The sequence below is a fragment of the Stylophora pistillata genome, chromosome 11 (assembly GCF_964205215.1).
Source record: "Stylophora pistillata chromosome 11, jaStyPist1.2, whole genome shotgun sequence".
In the NCBI taxonomy this organism is placed as follows: Eukaryota; Metazoa; Cnidaria; class Anthozoa; order Scleractinia; family Pocilloporidae; genus Stylophora; species Stylophora pistillata.
The window spans coordinates 15,374,252-15,388,759 of record NC_142529.1 but is presented as its reverse complement, the minus strand read 5'-3'; the positions used below and the strand labels follow the sequence as shown (position 1 = coordinate 15,388,759).

At 41.5% G+C, this 14,508-nt stretch overlaps 1 protein-coding gene across 5 annotated transcripts in view; it reads left to right on the top strand.

Moving 5' to 3' along the window:
• LOC111319414 (hemicentin-1) overlaps positions 1–14,508 on the top strand; it is a 41,567-nt gene that overhangs the window by 6,497 nt on the left and 20,562 nt on the right. For all 5 annotated transcript variants that reach the window (XR_015993503.1, XR_015993502.1, XM_088739639.1 and 2 more), the window contains exons 5-8: positions 1,229–1,411; positions 3,824–4,003; positions 8,691–8,963; positions 9,442–9,765. Coding sequence is in view for 3 of the 5 variants with exons in the window: in XM_088739639.1 (XP_088595765.1) it covers positions 1,229–1,411; positions 3,824–4,003; positions 8,691–8,963; positions 9,442–9,765 (960 nt within the window). In the remaining 2 variants the exon portion in view is untranslated. The remainder of the gene's footprint in view (positions 1–1,228; positions 1,412–3,823; positions 4,004–8,690; positions 8,964–9,441; positions 9,766–14,508) is intronic.

The window sequence follows — 14,508 nt, the reverse complement described above, 5'->3', positions numbered from 1 at the left end:
TGCGGGCCGGTGTCCTAGCGGATTTGGCCCCCCCTAGAATTGGACCCCCCGGTCCAAAATCGCTAGGGGATATGGACCCTCCCGGTCCATATCCGCCAGTGGATTTGGACTCCCGGGCTCCATATCCGCTAGTGGACTTTTACCCCCTCCGCGGATTTTGACCCCTTTAACAAAACTGAGTAAAAACATTACCATACATAATTTTCTAATAGAAATAATAATAACTCAGAAAGTAAGCTTTCAAAGAATGATTTTTCAGAAAGTAGGTTTATAAAGTAGGTTTTTATTTTACAACATACGCGTTGACGTTATCTTTTTCTCAGCATTGCGTCTCAATTTAAGACTTTCGTTAAATTAACCTACTGCTGTAAGTTTGTCGTTTACCTCCGGAATGAAAACGAAACGTAAATTTTGAAACCGTTTGTTTGTTTGCCAGTTCTCTAGAAAAAGTGTGAAATATAAGATAATAAAAACCGTTGAATGCGTCAAAGGTTCAATTATTGTTTGTTTTGCTTCTGCGAAATACCGATTGCTCGAATCTCGACAGACATCGCCTAAAAGCTTGCAGTTGGAATAAGTTACGAAAAAGGAATGATTAGTGGGGGGTCCAAATCTGCGAAGGGGGTCCAAATCCGCGGGGGGTCCAAATCCGCTACGAAGCTCAAAAATCAGATATTGCATAAATTGGCAATGTTTACATCTAATCTGCGCAACAAACGTTTCAGACAAATGAAAAGTGCGAGACAGTGAAAGAATGTCATCTTCTGAGCAATATCCCGAAGAGAAGTCTTGCCTTTAGCTTTAATATTAAAAAAAAAATTGATCAACCTTTATGGAGGACTACCTGACGTAACTAGAAACATATACCTTAAATCGTGTGCATATCATCCAGATTCCGAGTACTGTACAATCATGGAAACTGCCAATCCGAAACACATCTAGAATCTGTGGTTACGCGGCTACGGAGCTACACAGCTACGCAGGTTAGGGTTAAAGGCTACGGAGCTACAGTTACGCAGCTTAGTGGCCTGGCGTCCTGGCCACCGACTTCGCAGCGCGCGCAGCACATGAATATATCTCTTTCTTTAATCCATGAGCCGTCGAAAAGAACGCTCTACGTATATGACTCTACGTCTAACCCACATTATTTCGCCACCTAAGTGAACCAATAACTGCATGATGATTTCAATTGAACCAATAAACTTTAATGTAATACATTTTCTTTCAGGACCTCCAGAAAGCTTTCCTTTAATGGGGTCATGGGGGTCATGGGGGAGGTGCAGTGTAACTTGTGGTGGTGGATCGCGGAGACGAAATCGCAGCTGTACCAATCCACCGCCAGTGTGGTCTGGACTGTCTTGCCAAGGACATATTCATATGAACCAAACTTGCAACACAAATCATTGTCCAGGTAAGAGTGAGTAATCAGTGTTTAATACCAGCCATCTGTTATCTTTATGAGCACTAATTTTTCAGGTTCAGGTGCTCCATCCCCTTTTAGCCAATTTACATGATTTTCTAGATATTAATGTGTAATAGTTGCAATGTTTTTTACCATATGTTGATAAAGTTCCTTTCTCACCTTATTTTTATTTAGTACATGAATGAATTAGCAGTACGCATATTATTTGCTAATTGGGAAGCAGTTCTGAATTTTAGAGCATATTTAGTCAGTTGATCGTGTTAACCTATGGAATGCTGTTTGTTTCAAAAATACTTTTTTATATAAAAAAATATTTTCTCAACATACATAATACTTCTTTCATATGTGTAATACTTCCTTGTGAATATAGTCTTTCCCTGCTTGCTTTTATAGCAAACTTTCTTTGGATAATAAAACTTGGCGTCGTACAAATCAAACTTGTCAGCAAAAAAAAAAATACTTTCAATAGTATCCCACATGTTTATGACATTTTCATTATATTTAAAAGCAGGAAAATCGAAAAAAAAAATTGAGAAAAAGTTATTGTAGGTTGGTGCTATTTTTCTGTCTGTTCAAAGCAATTTATGTTTCTCCCGTTGATGCTGATTGTATAGAGTTCACAGAAACCATAGAAGTTCTTATGAAGGTGTACAGAGACATGACAGTAAGGATCAGGGAACGCTGTGCTTGGCTTGAGGAGAGAAACACTTATCCAGGGTTTAGATGCCACATTCGTAATGTTGGTGGGCGTGGGAGACCGCGTTTTGTTGAGTCAAAAAATCAAGTGGAGGGGTTGAAGGAGTTGGGATTTTCCTGTGGCATCTCTCTTTCACGTAGAGAATCTGCTAGCGCAGAAAGTCGGTTTGCAAGATCCTTATGCGCCATGTTGGAAAGGTTGAGCGACCACGCTAGCTGTCACGTGTTGACCGCGGGGAGCTGGGTTCGAAGGGATTGCGTTACAAGTTTTAAAATTGTAGCACAAAGTCTTATTTGCTGACAAGTTTGATTTGTACAACGCCAAGTTTTATTATCCAAGAAAAGTTTGCTATAAAAGTAAGGAAAGACTATATATTCACTAGGAAGTATTACAAATATGAAAGAAGTATTATATATGTTGAGAAAAGGTTTATTTATATAAAAGAAGTATTTTTGAAACAAACGGCATTCCATATATATGCCAAAGATACAACACGTATAACTGTCCGGTTGAGAGTCAGTAATCAGTGTTTTATATCTCCAATCTGCAAAGTCATACAGTGGAAAGTTTTAAGCTTTACAAAAAATCAAGGAAACGAGGAACCAAAAATTACCAGCATTCTTGATACAATTTATAAGGCATATTAACCCAGAGAGAAGAAATAATTTATGTGGCATTTCTATGGAAAGTTTTCAGCTTCATAAGAAAAGAAAATGACAGGCCTTCTGATAAGGCGCGATAAAAAAATGTAAATTTTGTGATTTTTTTCAGAAAATTATGCGGTAAAAATCGATGCAATTTTTTTCTGAGATATTTTAAGCTTGTTTTATTAGGTTTTTAAGACAAAAAATATCTTTTTCACTGCATCATAAAAATTCTTTCTCTTTGGCCATCGTAGCTTGATAAGAAATAGCACACAAACTGCAGTTACAAACATGACAGTAAAACGCATGTTGGAAAAGAAGATCAGCAAAGCCATCTTCTACATCTTCTTTCTGAACTTGTGTAGATATTTTGCACTTTAAACCGTTCTTAGGGCTCATCCTCGTAAAAACCTGTGAAGCTCATGAGTGACGTAAAACAAAGACAACAAAACATTATAAACGTACAGCAAAACAATACCTCATGAAAAAAAGAAAACCTCGTCAGGTTTTTACAACGAGGATGACCCGTTCTTAGCGTGTGCGCTTCAACCAGGATGCTCTACTGGACGCGCGGCCAAGGTCTGGGTTGGCTTACCCGACTCAGACCTTGGCCGCCAATACAGTGCAGCCAATACAGTGCGATACTAGTGCAGCGCTGCACTAGTATCGCAGAGGTCAGTGGTTCGAATCCCGTACAGGCCTGATTTTTTTCAGGTCTGATTTTCGCTATTGCATAAATAGCGCTCTCTACTGCGAGGATCGTGCATCATACGTATCTAATACCGCAGTTCAAAATATATGAACTTCATATATACATTGTATCCAAAAAAAATACGTATTAACCCTGAGACAGAGGTAATACTTTACGTGAAATTTCTTCAGTGATATATGTGTTTTAAGTTTTTTTAAATTTTTTCCTGCACTTTATTTGAATGAAAATGTTGACTAGGCAAAGTAATAAATCGTAATTTCGGAAAACAAAGTGATCCCAGTGTCTTGAACTTCCGGAGGCGAAGGTTGGAGTTGTTTCTCATCTGCTTGTTATTGAAACATTGTCAGTCAATGGTGGTTGGAATGAGTGGAGTGTTTGGAGTATCTGCTCCAAAACAGTCGACGTCAGTGGCATACAGATAAGGTTTAGAGAATGTTCCAATCCAGAACCAGCATATGGCGGGGAAAACTGTGATGGGAGTAGAGCACTTGTGAGACAATGTAACAACATGTCCAGCTGCCGTGAAGGTAACTCATACAGATGGTTAAATTAGTGTGTGTGAATTGTAATTACATGGTGCAATAATTATGGAAATACAGACATCAGAGTGTAATCTTAGTTGAACCCCATATGTAAAGGCTAATATCTTTAAAAGCCTTTGCCTTTTAAGTTACTTCTTAATAGATTCACCTTTTCCAAAATTATCATTAGCATTACATAGACACTTGAATACACATGTTGTAACCACCAAATGCCACCAAGTTTGAAATTCGTTTGCTTTGTAAACAATGACGATCGTAATCACACTGATACGAAGGCTCAGTTGTTTAATCCATAGGCTGTTCCAAGTCTCAACCATAATACTACGTGACAATTCCTTGTTTTGTTCAGAAAATCTTTGTTATCATTGTAGCCAGAAAACCGAGAATTTTTGTCGAAAAGTAAAACCTACGGCTTGCAATCAATGGCGGTTACAACATTAAAGCGGGGCGCCAATGGCGCTGCGCGTTTGTGACGTCTCGAAATTTTGACCCCCTAGAGCGATTAGGACAAACAAACAAGCTTCTCGAGTAAACTGGGGAATATGGGCGATGATGCGCCCATCTCTAGTTCAAACGTCTCTAAGGCTCGTATTTTAAGTCAAAACGACAGTGTTCCCGGCTCAAAGTTCGAGCAAGACCCAGAGCCAGAGAACTATACAAACACACAATTGAAGCGTTGGTTAAAGTGTAGAGGCTTGACATTAAGCGGAAAACGAGCAGACCTCATCGCACGTGTTCGTGAATGCCTCAAGTCGGGAAAACATTATGTACTTGATTTAAGTATAGATGATGGGAAATAGCTTCAGGCAAAGATACTAAAGGAAAGTAAAGTCGATCGCGTGAAACTTAAGGATCTAACAGTTCAATGTAAAAAGGGAGTTGACCATCCTCGGAAACCCAGGGGCTGAGTCGATTTCAAGTTAGGGCATGAAGAGCCCCTGGGGACATTGTCTTACAAGACTAGTTCCAAACGGTCGCAGTCGTTCTGCCATCTGATTGGTGCCAGAAAATCTTTGTGTTTTTCTGCCCAATCAGAGTGAAGTGTGCTTTAGAGTCCTTTCGTGTGTTTTAACACGGACATATACTAGAAGCTCAGTTGCTCGCTATGTTAGTTTGGACCGTACGACGGAGATTTGCTTGAGGTGAAAAGTTTCAGTCTCAGCACACAATGTAAGAGAAATCGATCAGATTGTCCGCGAAAATCTTACCGGAAATTATACTGAATACTTTCGCAGGTATCACTAGAGAACGTGTTTTAAAGTTTGCGAGGTTTGTATACAACACGATGGTTGCAGTTATTGATATGTCGCTTTGAACGTTAAACGAGATTTAAGCTCAAATCTTTCTAGATTTTTTGCATAATTTGCTGTGACTGAAACTTTGCCAATCCCGGGAAGTTATTTCGTCGCACGGGCCACGCAGGTATGTCCAGCAACTGGTACTTGCGCAATTTTCTGTGCGTGACAAAATCTAATTTCATCTTCGCTTGAAAAAAAAGAAAAGCTAAGGGTGGAAAATTTTGTTTATTCAGGATGTGGGTAGATGACCCCGTACTACTAAGCTGACATTTGCACTAAAGCAAACCCGCCCTTTCCATCCAATATTTCTTGGTCTTTGGTTTTGTTTTTCTCATTGAAAACAGCATCGGATCGATTCCCAATGATCAAAGGTATTTAACTTGGTCTTCAACAATCGACAGAAGAGGTGAAATGACAATGACCAAGGGACAAGAAGAGAATCCGTGGCCTTCCTAGCTCAAGAATTTCAAGATTAAACTATTTCCAAACCCCTTCGGTAACTGGCCGAAAACATCTCTCCTTCCCACGATGTTCTCGTTAATAAGTTTTTGTTCAGATTTTAATTAGCTAACCAGAAACACAGCTAAGCTTTCTATTAGCACTTGCTGGAGGTCGTCCACGAACTTAACGTTCTCTGCAACCTTGGCCGAACGACTTTACTACTAAGATTAGATTTTGGCGCGCGCACAGAAAGCAGAAAGCTACGTAGGCGAAAGCGCCAGTTGCTCGACATACCTGCGAGGCCCGTGCGACGAAATGACTTCACGGGATTGGCAAAGTTTCAGTCACAGAAAATTATGCAAAAAATCTAGAAAGATTTAAGCTTAAATCTCGTTTAACGTTTAAAGCGACATATCGATGACTGCAACCATATCATCGTGTTGTATACAAACCTCGCAAACTTTAAAACACGTTCTCTAGTGATACCTGCGAAAGTATTCAGTATAATTTCCGGTAAGATTTTCGCGGACTTGATCGATTTCTCTTACATTGTGTGCTGAGACTGAAACTTTTCACCTCAAGCAAATCTCCGTCGTACGGGTCCAAACAAACATAGCGAGCAACTGAGCTACTAGTATACGTCCGTGTTAAAAAACACGAAAGGACTCTAAAGCACACTTCACTCTGATTGGGCAGAAAAACACAAAGATTTTCTGGCACCAATCAGATGGCAGAACGACTGCGACCGTTTGGAACTAGTCTTGTAAGACAATGTCCCCGGGGGCTCTTCATGCCCTAACTTGAAATCGACTCAGCCCCTGGGTCTCCGAGGATGGGAGTTGACAGGCCTACAAGACTCCGCAGCGCGTGTTTAGAATAGCCTATTCAAAGTTTGGCCCTCACGAGTATGCCTTTGAGCGATCGCCCTCTTTTGTAAGATACGAGTGGCGGATTTTTGTATAGTTCGCTCAGTACTGGTTGTGTTTCTATTAAATTCCAGTGTGTCATGAGAATTTGCTTTAGGTTTGGCACTGACGGTTGGAATTGTGTAATAAAAAGGCAAGATTTGTTTGTTCGTCTTCGGTTTCCGATACTGAAATGTCTCAGTTTGTTTAAAATGAGTACACACATCAAGGATTGCGTCCTTTTCGAATCGTTCGCCTTAGAAGATGTACGTGTCCAGGAATAATGTTTCCTTATCGAAAATTTCAGCCGTAAATTTTATTGTTGGATGATGATTGTTTGCTTTTTCAATGAAACGTTCTATTGTTGCTTTGTTTGTACTCCATAGCGAGATCTCGTCGATGTTACGTTTCAAAACAAGCGGTTTGAAAAGGCTTTTCAAGGATTTCAGTGTACAGCACAAATATAAGTATTGTAGTTAACACTATCAACTGAGAAATTCTTTCTAGAACACGCTTTTACCCGGCTTTGACAAAGTTCCAAGTCATGCTTCGGCTTTGGGAACTGTGCGAAAGCTTTCCGACTGTTTTTAAGCATTTCTTTAAGCGAATCTGGCAATCTTTCTGGATATCTTGAGTCATTTTTACATGTACCCCAACAGCAATGCCTAGTTGAGACCATTTTAGAAAGGTAGAGCATTTTCTGAGTGAAAATAGTTATGCTTCAGACACGTTTCGCATACAACTCCTTGTAAAGACTCCGAGTGTTTGTCCTAAACCAGTGAGGGGTCCAAAGATGGCACATCCATTTTTAGACCTGGCGCGCAGCGCCATTAAGCTTCTAGTCACGTGCATAAACATAATATATAGATTTAGCCAACCCTTAAAGCGGAGCTCCTAATAAGTGAAAATTTTGCAATAAAGTTTCTTTACATATATTAAAAATTTTTAGCCAGAACTTCATTCATTGTTACTCTAACATAATATTTTCCGGGCCATGGAATCGTCAAATTGACGCTAAGCTCTGCTTGAAATCCGAAAGTTCGGTTTTCACTTTACGTCCATATAATTTGCATCGACTTGAGAATCAGTGTCGTTGACTCGAGAGCTTATTCTGTCACCTTTAAGACCTTGATATCCATTCTTTTCCAAGCAGAGTATTCCATAACATTGTTACTTTACATTCTGAGTTCCACAAGGTCTAACTCGATCGCAAATGAACGAAAAATCCGACTTGAAAATTCTGAGCATAATGGTACTTTTGTGATAACATACATGACAGAGGGCACGTACATACGTACGTACGTACGCACGCTGCGTCAGTCACGTGACAACCAAACAAAAAGAGGTTGACCATATTCCATGGGTATGGGGCTCTGCCCCACTAACATTATTGTTTAGAGGCGTAATCCGCTGGAGTTAGTGTCTGCAGTCACGCTTCTATTGATCCGCGTTTTGTTCGGTGTCTTTTGTAATTTACCTTGGAAGAATTTTTTAACTTTCTGAATCTTAGCGAAGAATTAAACAAAGAAGAATTGAAAAGCGTGCTCTGTAATATTGCTGCGAGATTTTCGTAACCAAGAACAAGACTGAACCTCTTGCTGCAAGCATTTTTTTGCTAAGATGTGAAGCTTTTATGATGTTACTTGATTCGAGCAGAGATGCATGGATGTATACATGTACAGCTAGATCGAATACTAGAGATGTAAATATATATAGGTGGTTTGCACGTTACGTCATCGCCGCCATGTTGGTGGACGTAAACAATAGTAGCTACTTGTGTTCATTGTAGCTTCTTTTGTTCATCCACCAGCATTTGCTTCTTTCACTATTGTTACCTGTGTCTCTAGAGAGTGGTTGCAAACCACCTATAGCCAGCCGAATCAGTGGTGCATTTTATAGTAGAACGTTTAAAGTATTTATGGTAACTTTCATGTAAGGGAATCATTCGCATAACAATTAAAACATGTAGAATGAATTAAGAAGGCTATTTGAAACAGACTTGCAATTTTGTGTTATTTTTTCCATCAGAATTTCCACTGCGTTTTACAACGGAGAGGAACCCATCAGTTGGTACAATGGAAATCTACACAAACAGCAGCTGGCAAAAGCTTTGCATCAGTAACGGGACTAAAGCTGAAGAAGATTTGATGTGTATGGCAATGGGATACTCTAACAGCAGTTACTATGGAAGATGGTATGAAGACAGTGACAATGAATCAGAGACATCTATTAACTACAACTGCACCACCATTCTGACAAAATGTGGAGAACACTTCTCAAACAAATTGCAATTGTGCAAAGGTAATGATCAATTATGCATTTTGGACTCTGTACTGTAGTCATGCAGATCTGCTTCAGTCTTCTACGTCCCATTCTAGTTGCATGGTACCCTTATAGACTTGATCAATATTTGAGGTGATAGACCTCACTAAAACATTCTTTCTTGCTTTGATCAGTAATAATGTAGTAGCCTTTTTCACAAAGATTGCTCTTACTGTTAAAAATATCACAAAGGAAGAAAATTTGACTGTTTTGTAGGATTAATTTAAATTGTAACTGAAGATGTAAATAAAGGCCCAAAGATGATACCCAGACAACTGCCTATCAAATAACCCCTACAACCATATTGGATATCTTAACCTGTTTGGTCACACTTTGACTTTTTAAATTTGTCTATCATGCTATCTCCCTCTTTTATCCATATTTTCAATCTTTTTCTTAATTGACTACATAATTAACATGCCTTCACTAATTGCTCAATATTTTGTGACTTTATAAGTTCCTGTTCGCTTGAATGGTGCAAATGTAGAGTATGGTGGAAGAGTGGAAGTATTTTACAAAGGGAAATGGGGGAAAATATGTGCCAATGGATGGGATTTCAATGATGTCAAAGTTATTTGTCGTCAACTTGGCTTTGAAGAGGCTTTTGCTGAATTCATTGGCTCAGACGTAGAGGGTGAGAACATTACCACTGTAATGTTTGATGTTTCTTGCACTGGAAACGAGGTTGAACTTGCATCTTGCACTCGCTCTGATGGAAAGTTGCATGTGCCAGGTCAATGTCAAGGAGATGGCAAAGGTTCTCAAGCACTGTGTCAACCAAGTAAGTAAGGTATTTATAATGCCCAGATGAAAATTTCTAAACATGACCAGTTACTTGTTTACAGTGTTTACAACAAGGATTAAGATACTAATTGTAGTGTATTGTACCGGAAGTACGAAAAGGTTGTGTTTGTAGGCATCCCGTGATGCCTAGGGAAAGTTGTTGTTGTGATACTCGTTGGCTGCCATGTGAGTAGTGTGTTGATTAAAATATCCAAATCAAAGGACATCGAGGGTTTGTATTACTGTATATCCGAATATCACATCTGGCGACGAGGATGGGATGGAGAGGAATGTCCTTGTGCTAGTTTCTTTTTACCATTTTGTGTTTGGAGGGGACATACTTCTTTGCAATGCCTGGCGGAGAATCGAGTGAGGGAGATGGCGGTTCGGCGAGCACAAGTAGTGGGGTGTCGACCCCAGTGGCTGTGGAAGTAGGCAGTTTGCAGCCTTTTCAAGTTAAAGGAGATCCGCATTCGGTTTCGCAGCGATGGAGAAAATGGAAAAGAGCGTTTCAGTTATACGCGCTTGGTAAAGGGATCACGAATGACTTGCAGAAATGTGGCCTGTTACTTCACACAGCTGGACTCGATGTACAGGAAGTTTATTTCACACTGGTGCCTGATGGTGCAGAGAAGAACTACGCCGAAACTTTCAAGGTACTGGATGACTATTTTATTCCTAAAGCTAACGTACCGTTTGAGAGACATTTGTTTCGGCAAATTAGTCAGAGTAATGAAGAAACCGTCGATCAATTTGTTTGTCGGCTCAGACTACGAGCCGCTTCGTGTGAGTTTGGAGAGCGGGAAGATGAGTACATCAGGGATCAATTGATTGACAAATGTTACTCGGCAAAATTGCGTCGGAAATTTTTAGAAAAGGAAGGCAGTGTTACTTTGAATGATCTACTAGTTACAGCTCGGGCACAGGAAGCAGTTAATTTGCAGATGGAAGCAATGGGGGCTAACAGTGGTTCAGGACAAGTGAACACTGTTGTTGACGATGGGGCAAGGGGAGGCGACATAAGTTCAGAGCAGGTTAACAGTGTGGTAAATTTAAAAGGGAGCACTAGTAGCGAGAAGAGGGGCTGTTTCAATTGTGGTCGAGAGGATCACTTAGCCAGAGATTGGAGATGTCCTGCTCGAGGTAGAAAGTGTCTTCAGTGTGGAGAAATTGGACATTTCAAGGTCAAGTGTTGTAAGAAGCTCGCTAAGGATTCCCATATGGGGCAAAGACAAGGTGACGGTCGGCGTGATTGGAGAAATACATCTAGTATGAATGAAAGAGGCAGAAAGACAAACACCAATTATGTTGATAGTAGCACTAAATCAGGACAAGACTCAACACCTAATTATGTGTTTTCAGTGGAGGATAAGCCTGACCAAAAGAGTGGAATAGTAACTGTTGTAGTTGGAGGTACTCATTTGCCAAATGTCCTTGTTGACTCAGGAGCAACATGCAACCTTTTAGGCCAAGGAACTTGGGAGTGGCTTAAGTCACAGAAAATCCAGTGTCAGACCCGAAAGGAGGCCAAAGCCTTATTTCCTTATGGAAGTACAAAGCCATTGCCAACACTTGGAACACTTACAGCAGATATAATGTCCATTGACACTGGTGTGACCTGCAAAGCTGATTTTGTAGTTATAAATGGAGATGGCAGAAGTCTCCTCTGCAGAGAAACAGCAGTGAAACTTGGTTTGCTACGACTTGGGCCTAGCCATGCCGTTAATGCCGTCAATACAGAAGCTGATATCAAAGAAAAGTACAAAGAACTTTTCAGCGGTGTTGGGCTTCTTAGGGATTACGAGTTGAAGTTAAATATCGATGATTCGGTGAAGCCGGTGGCGCAGCCAGTCCGCAGGATTCCATTCGGTGTACGAGAGAAAGTCGAGAGAAAGCTAGATGAATTGTTGGAGAGTGGAATTATAGAGGAGGTTCCTGATGGACCAACAGGGTGGGTCTCACCACTTGTGGTTATACCCAAGGCAGATGGAGATATCAGGATTTGTGTAGACATGAGGTGTGCCAATCAGGCAATAGTGAGGGAACGTCAGCCTATCCCTACAATAGAGGAGGTGCTTCTAGATCTTAATGGTAGCACAGTATTCAGTCGTGTAGATCTGAAGTGGGGATTTCATCAGATACTTCTTGCTGAGGAGAGTAGACATGTGACAACGTTCATGACTCACCGTGGTCTCTATAGATATACCCGACTCATGTTTGGTGTCACCTCAGCACCTGAAAAGTACCAACAAATCATCCGGGACGTATTGCGAGGCTGTGAGGGCGTGGCTAATATAGCAGATGACCTAATAATTCACGGACAAGGGGAGGAGCAGCATGATAGGAGGCTCTTGGCTGTGCTTGATCGATTGAGGGAAGCAGGTCTGACACTGAACAAAGACAAATGTGAATTCAGATTACCCAGATTGACATTTTTTGGTCACGAAGTAACACAGACCGGTATAGAACCCAGTGAAGAGAAAGTCGCAGCAATCAGACAGGCAGGTCCTCCACAGAATGTTAGTGAAGCCAGATCTTTCCTCGGTCTTGCCCAGTTTGTGTCTAAGTTTGTCCCAGATCTGTCATCCATTGCAGAACCGATTCAGAGGTTAACCCACAAGAATACTGAGTTCAAATGGGGCAAAGAACAACAGTTGGCATTCGAGAAGTTAAAAGAGCTGATCACGCACGCGGATGTCCTAGCTTACTTCGATGTAAACAGCAGAACAAGAATTGTGGCAGATGCGTCACCGGTGGGGCTTGGAGCGGTTTTAACCCAGCTACATGGAAGTGAGTGGCGTGTGATTGGGTATGCTTCGCGACGCCTGTCTGATGTGGAGCGGCGATACAGCCAAACAGAGAAAGAGGCCTTAGCCCTGGTATGGGCTTGCGAACGCTTTAACATGTATGTTTTCGGCAGGGAGTTTGAGCTTGAGACGGATCATAAGCCGCTGGAGTACATCTATTCTCAGAAATCGAAGACTTCTGCCCGTGTGGAAAGGTGGGTCCTTCGCCTACAGGCCTATCACTTTAAGGTTGTTTACAGACCAGGCAAGACCAATATCGCAGATGCCTTGTCTAGGCTAAATTGTGGGTTCCAAGGTAACGACGGAGAAGATTATGACTTTGTGCATGCTGTGGTTGAGAATAGTGTTCCTTGTGCTTTGACACCTGCTGAACTAGAAAAAGCCTCAGCTGAGGATATGGAGCTGAACCTCATCAAAGAATGTGTCCAAACAGGAGATTGGAGTCAGTGCAATGTACCTGCATACCTGCATGTGAAGAATGAATTGTGTACATATGGTGGGCTGCTTTTACGGGGTTCCAGGCTAGTGATTCCCCGAGAATTGCGACCGCGTGTTTTGGAGTTGGCCCACGAGGGACATCAGGGTATTGTTAAAACAAAATGTAGACTGCGCAGTAAAGTATGGTGGCCCAAGATGGACGCTGATGCAGAGAAGCTGTGCAGGAGTTGCCATGGTTGTCAAGTGGTCAGTGAATATGCTCCCCCAGAACCTATGGCTCGAGCTCTTCCTCCCAGTGGCCCTTGGGAAGATTGTGCAGCTGACATTCTTGGTCCCTTACCTTCAGGGGAAAGTTTACTGGTGGTGGTAGACTATTTTAGTAGATATTTTGAAGTGGTTATTTTGAGGTCAACTTCTAGCACAAGACTCATTGAAGCTCTAAAACCAATATTTGCCCGGTTTGGAGTGCCGCATTCACTCAAGACTGACAATGGGCCTCAACTGGTATCTGAAGAATTCGAAGCCTTCCTTGCAGAAAATGGGATAGAACACCGCACAACAACTCCCCTGTGGCCGCAGGCCAATGGGGAAGTAGAGCGTCAGAATCGCACATTGATGAAGTCAGTCCAGATAGCTCACATTGAGGGGAAAGATTGGCGTCAAGAGTTACAGACGTTCCTAACCGCATATAGGTCAACTCCTCAGATGACAACTGGGGCAACACCCTTCTACCTGATGTTTGGAAGGGAAATGCGGTCAAAGTTGCCAGACTTGCGAAGGGAGGCACCTATCACTAATGAGGAAGTCCGCGATCGAGACTGGTCAAGGAAGTTATCACAGAAAGAGTATGTTGATGCAAAGAGAATTGCTGTTGCAAGTGAAGTGGAGGTTGGAGATAAAGTACTCCTGAAGAACTCGAAGACTAACAAATTGTCTCCAAACTATGACCCAAATCCTTGCGAAGTAATAGACAGGAAAGGAGGAGAGGTAACAATTAGAAGTACAGCCGGTGCCGAATTTAAAAGAAATGTCTCATTTGTGAAAAAGTATCAAGAGAAACCCTTGGAGGCGAAAGTCGATATTACTCCCGTCCATCGAGAGCAAGAAGGAACAAACCAAACAGAGGTAGCAAAAGGGGAGGATGAACTCCCAAGGCCAGGGCCAACTGGATCATCGATGTCTGTTCAGCAGGCCACTGCCACTATCCGAAGTCCACTTAACCAGATAGTTTGTCCTAGGCCAGCTCGGAATGTCAGACCGCCTAAACGATTTGACGACTACGAACTTTCTAAGGGATAATTGAATGTTATTTGTTGTAGGCTCATTGATATTATGTTAGGAATCCGACTGGACTTTGTTTATGAACAGTAGGCCCGGGCCTGCATTTATATGCAAGACATTGTAAGAGTTGTGTTATTTATGTTTGGGTTTTCGCTCTAAATTAAGGAAAAACAGGGAGGGATGTAGTGTATTGTACCAGAAGTACGAAAAGGTTG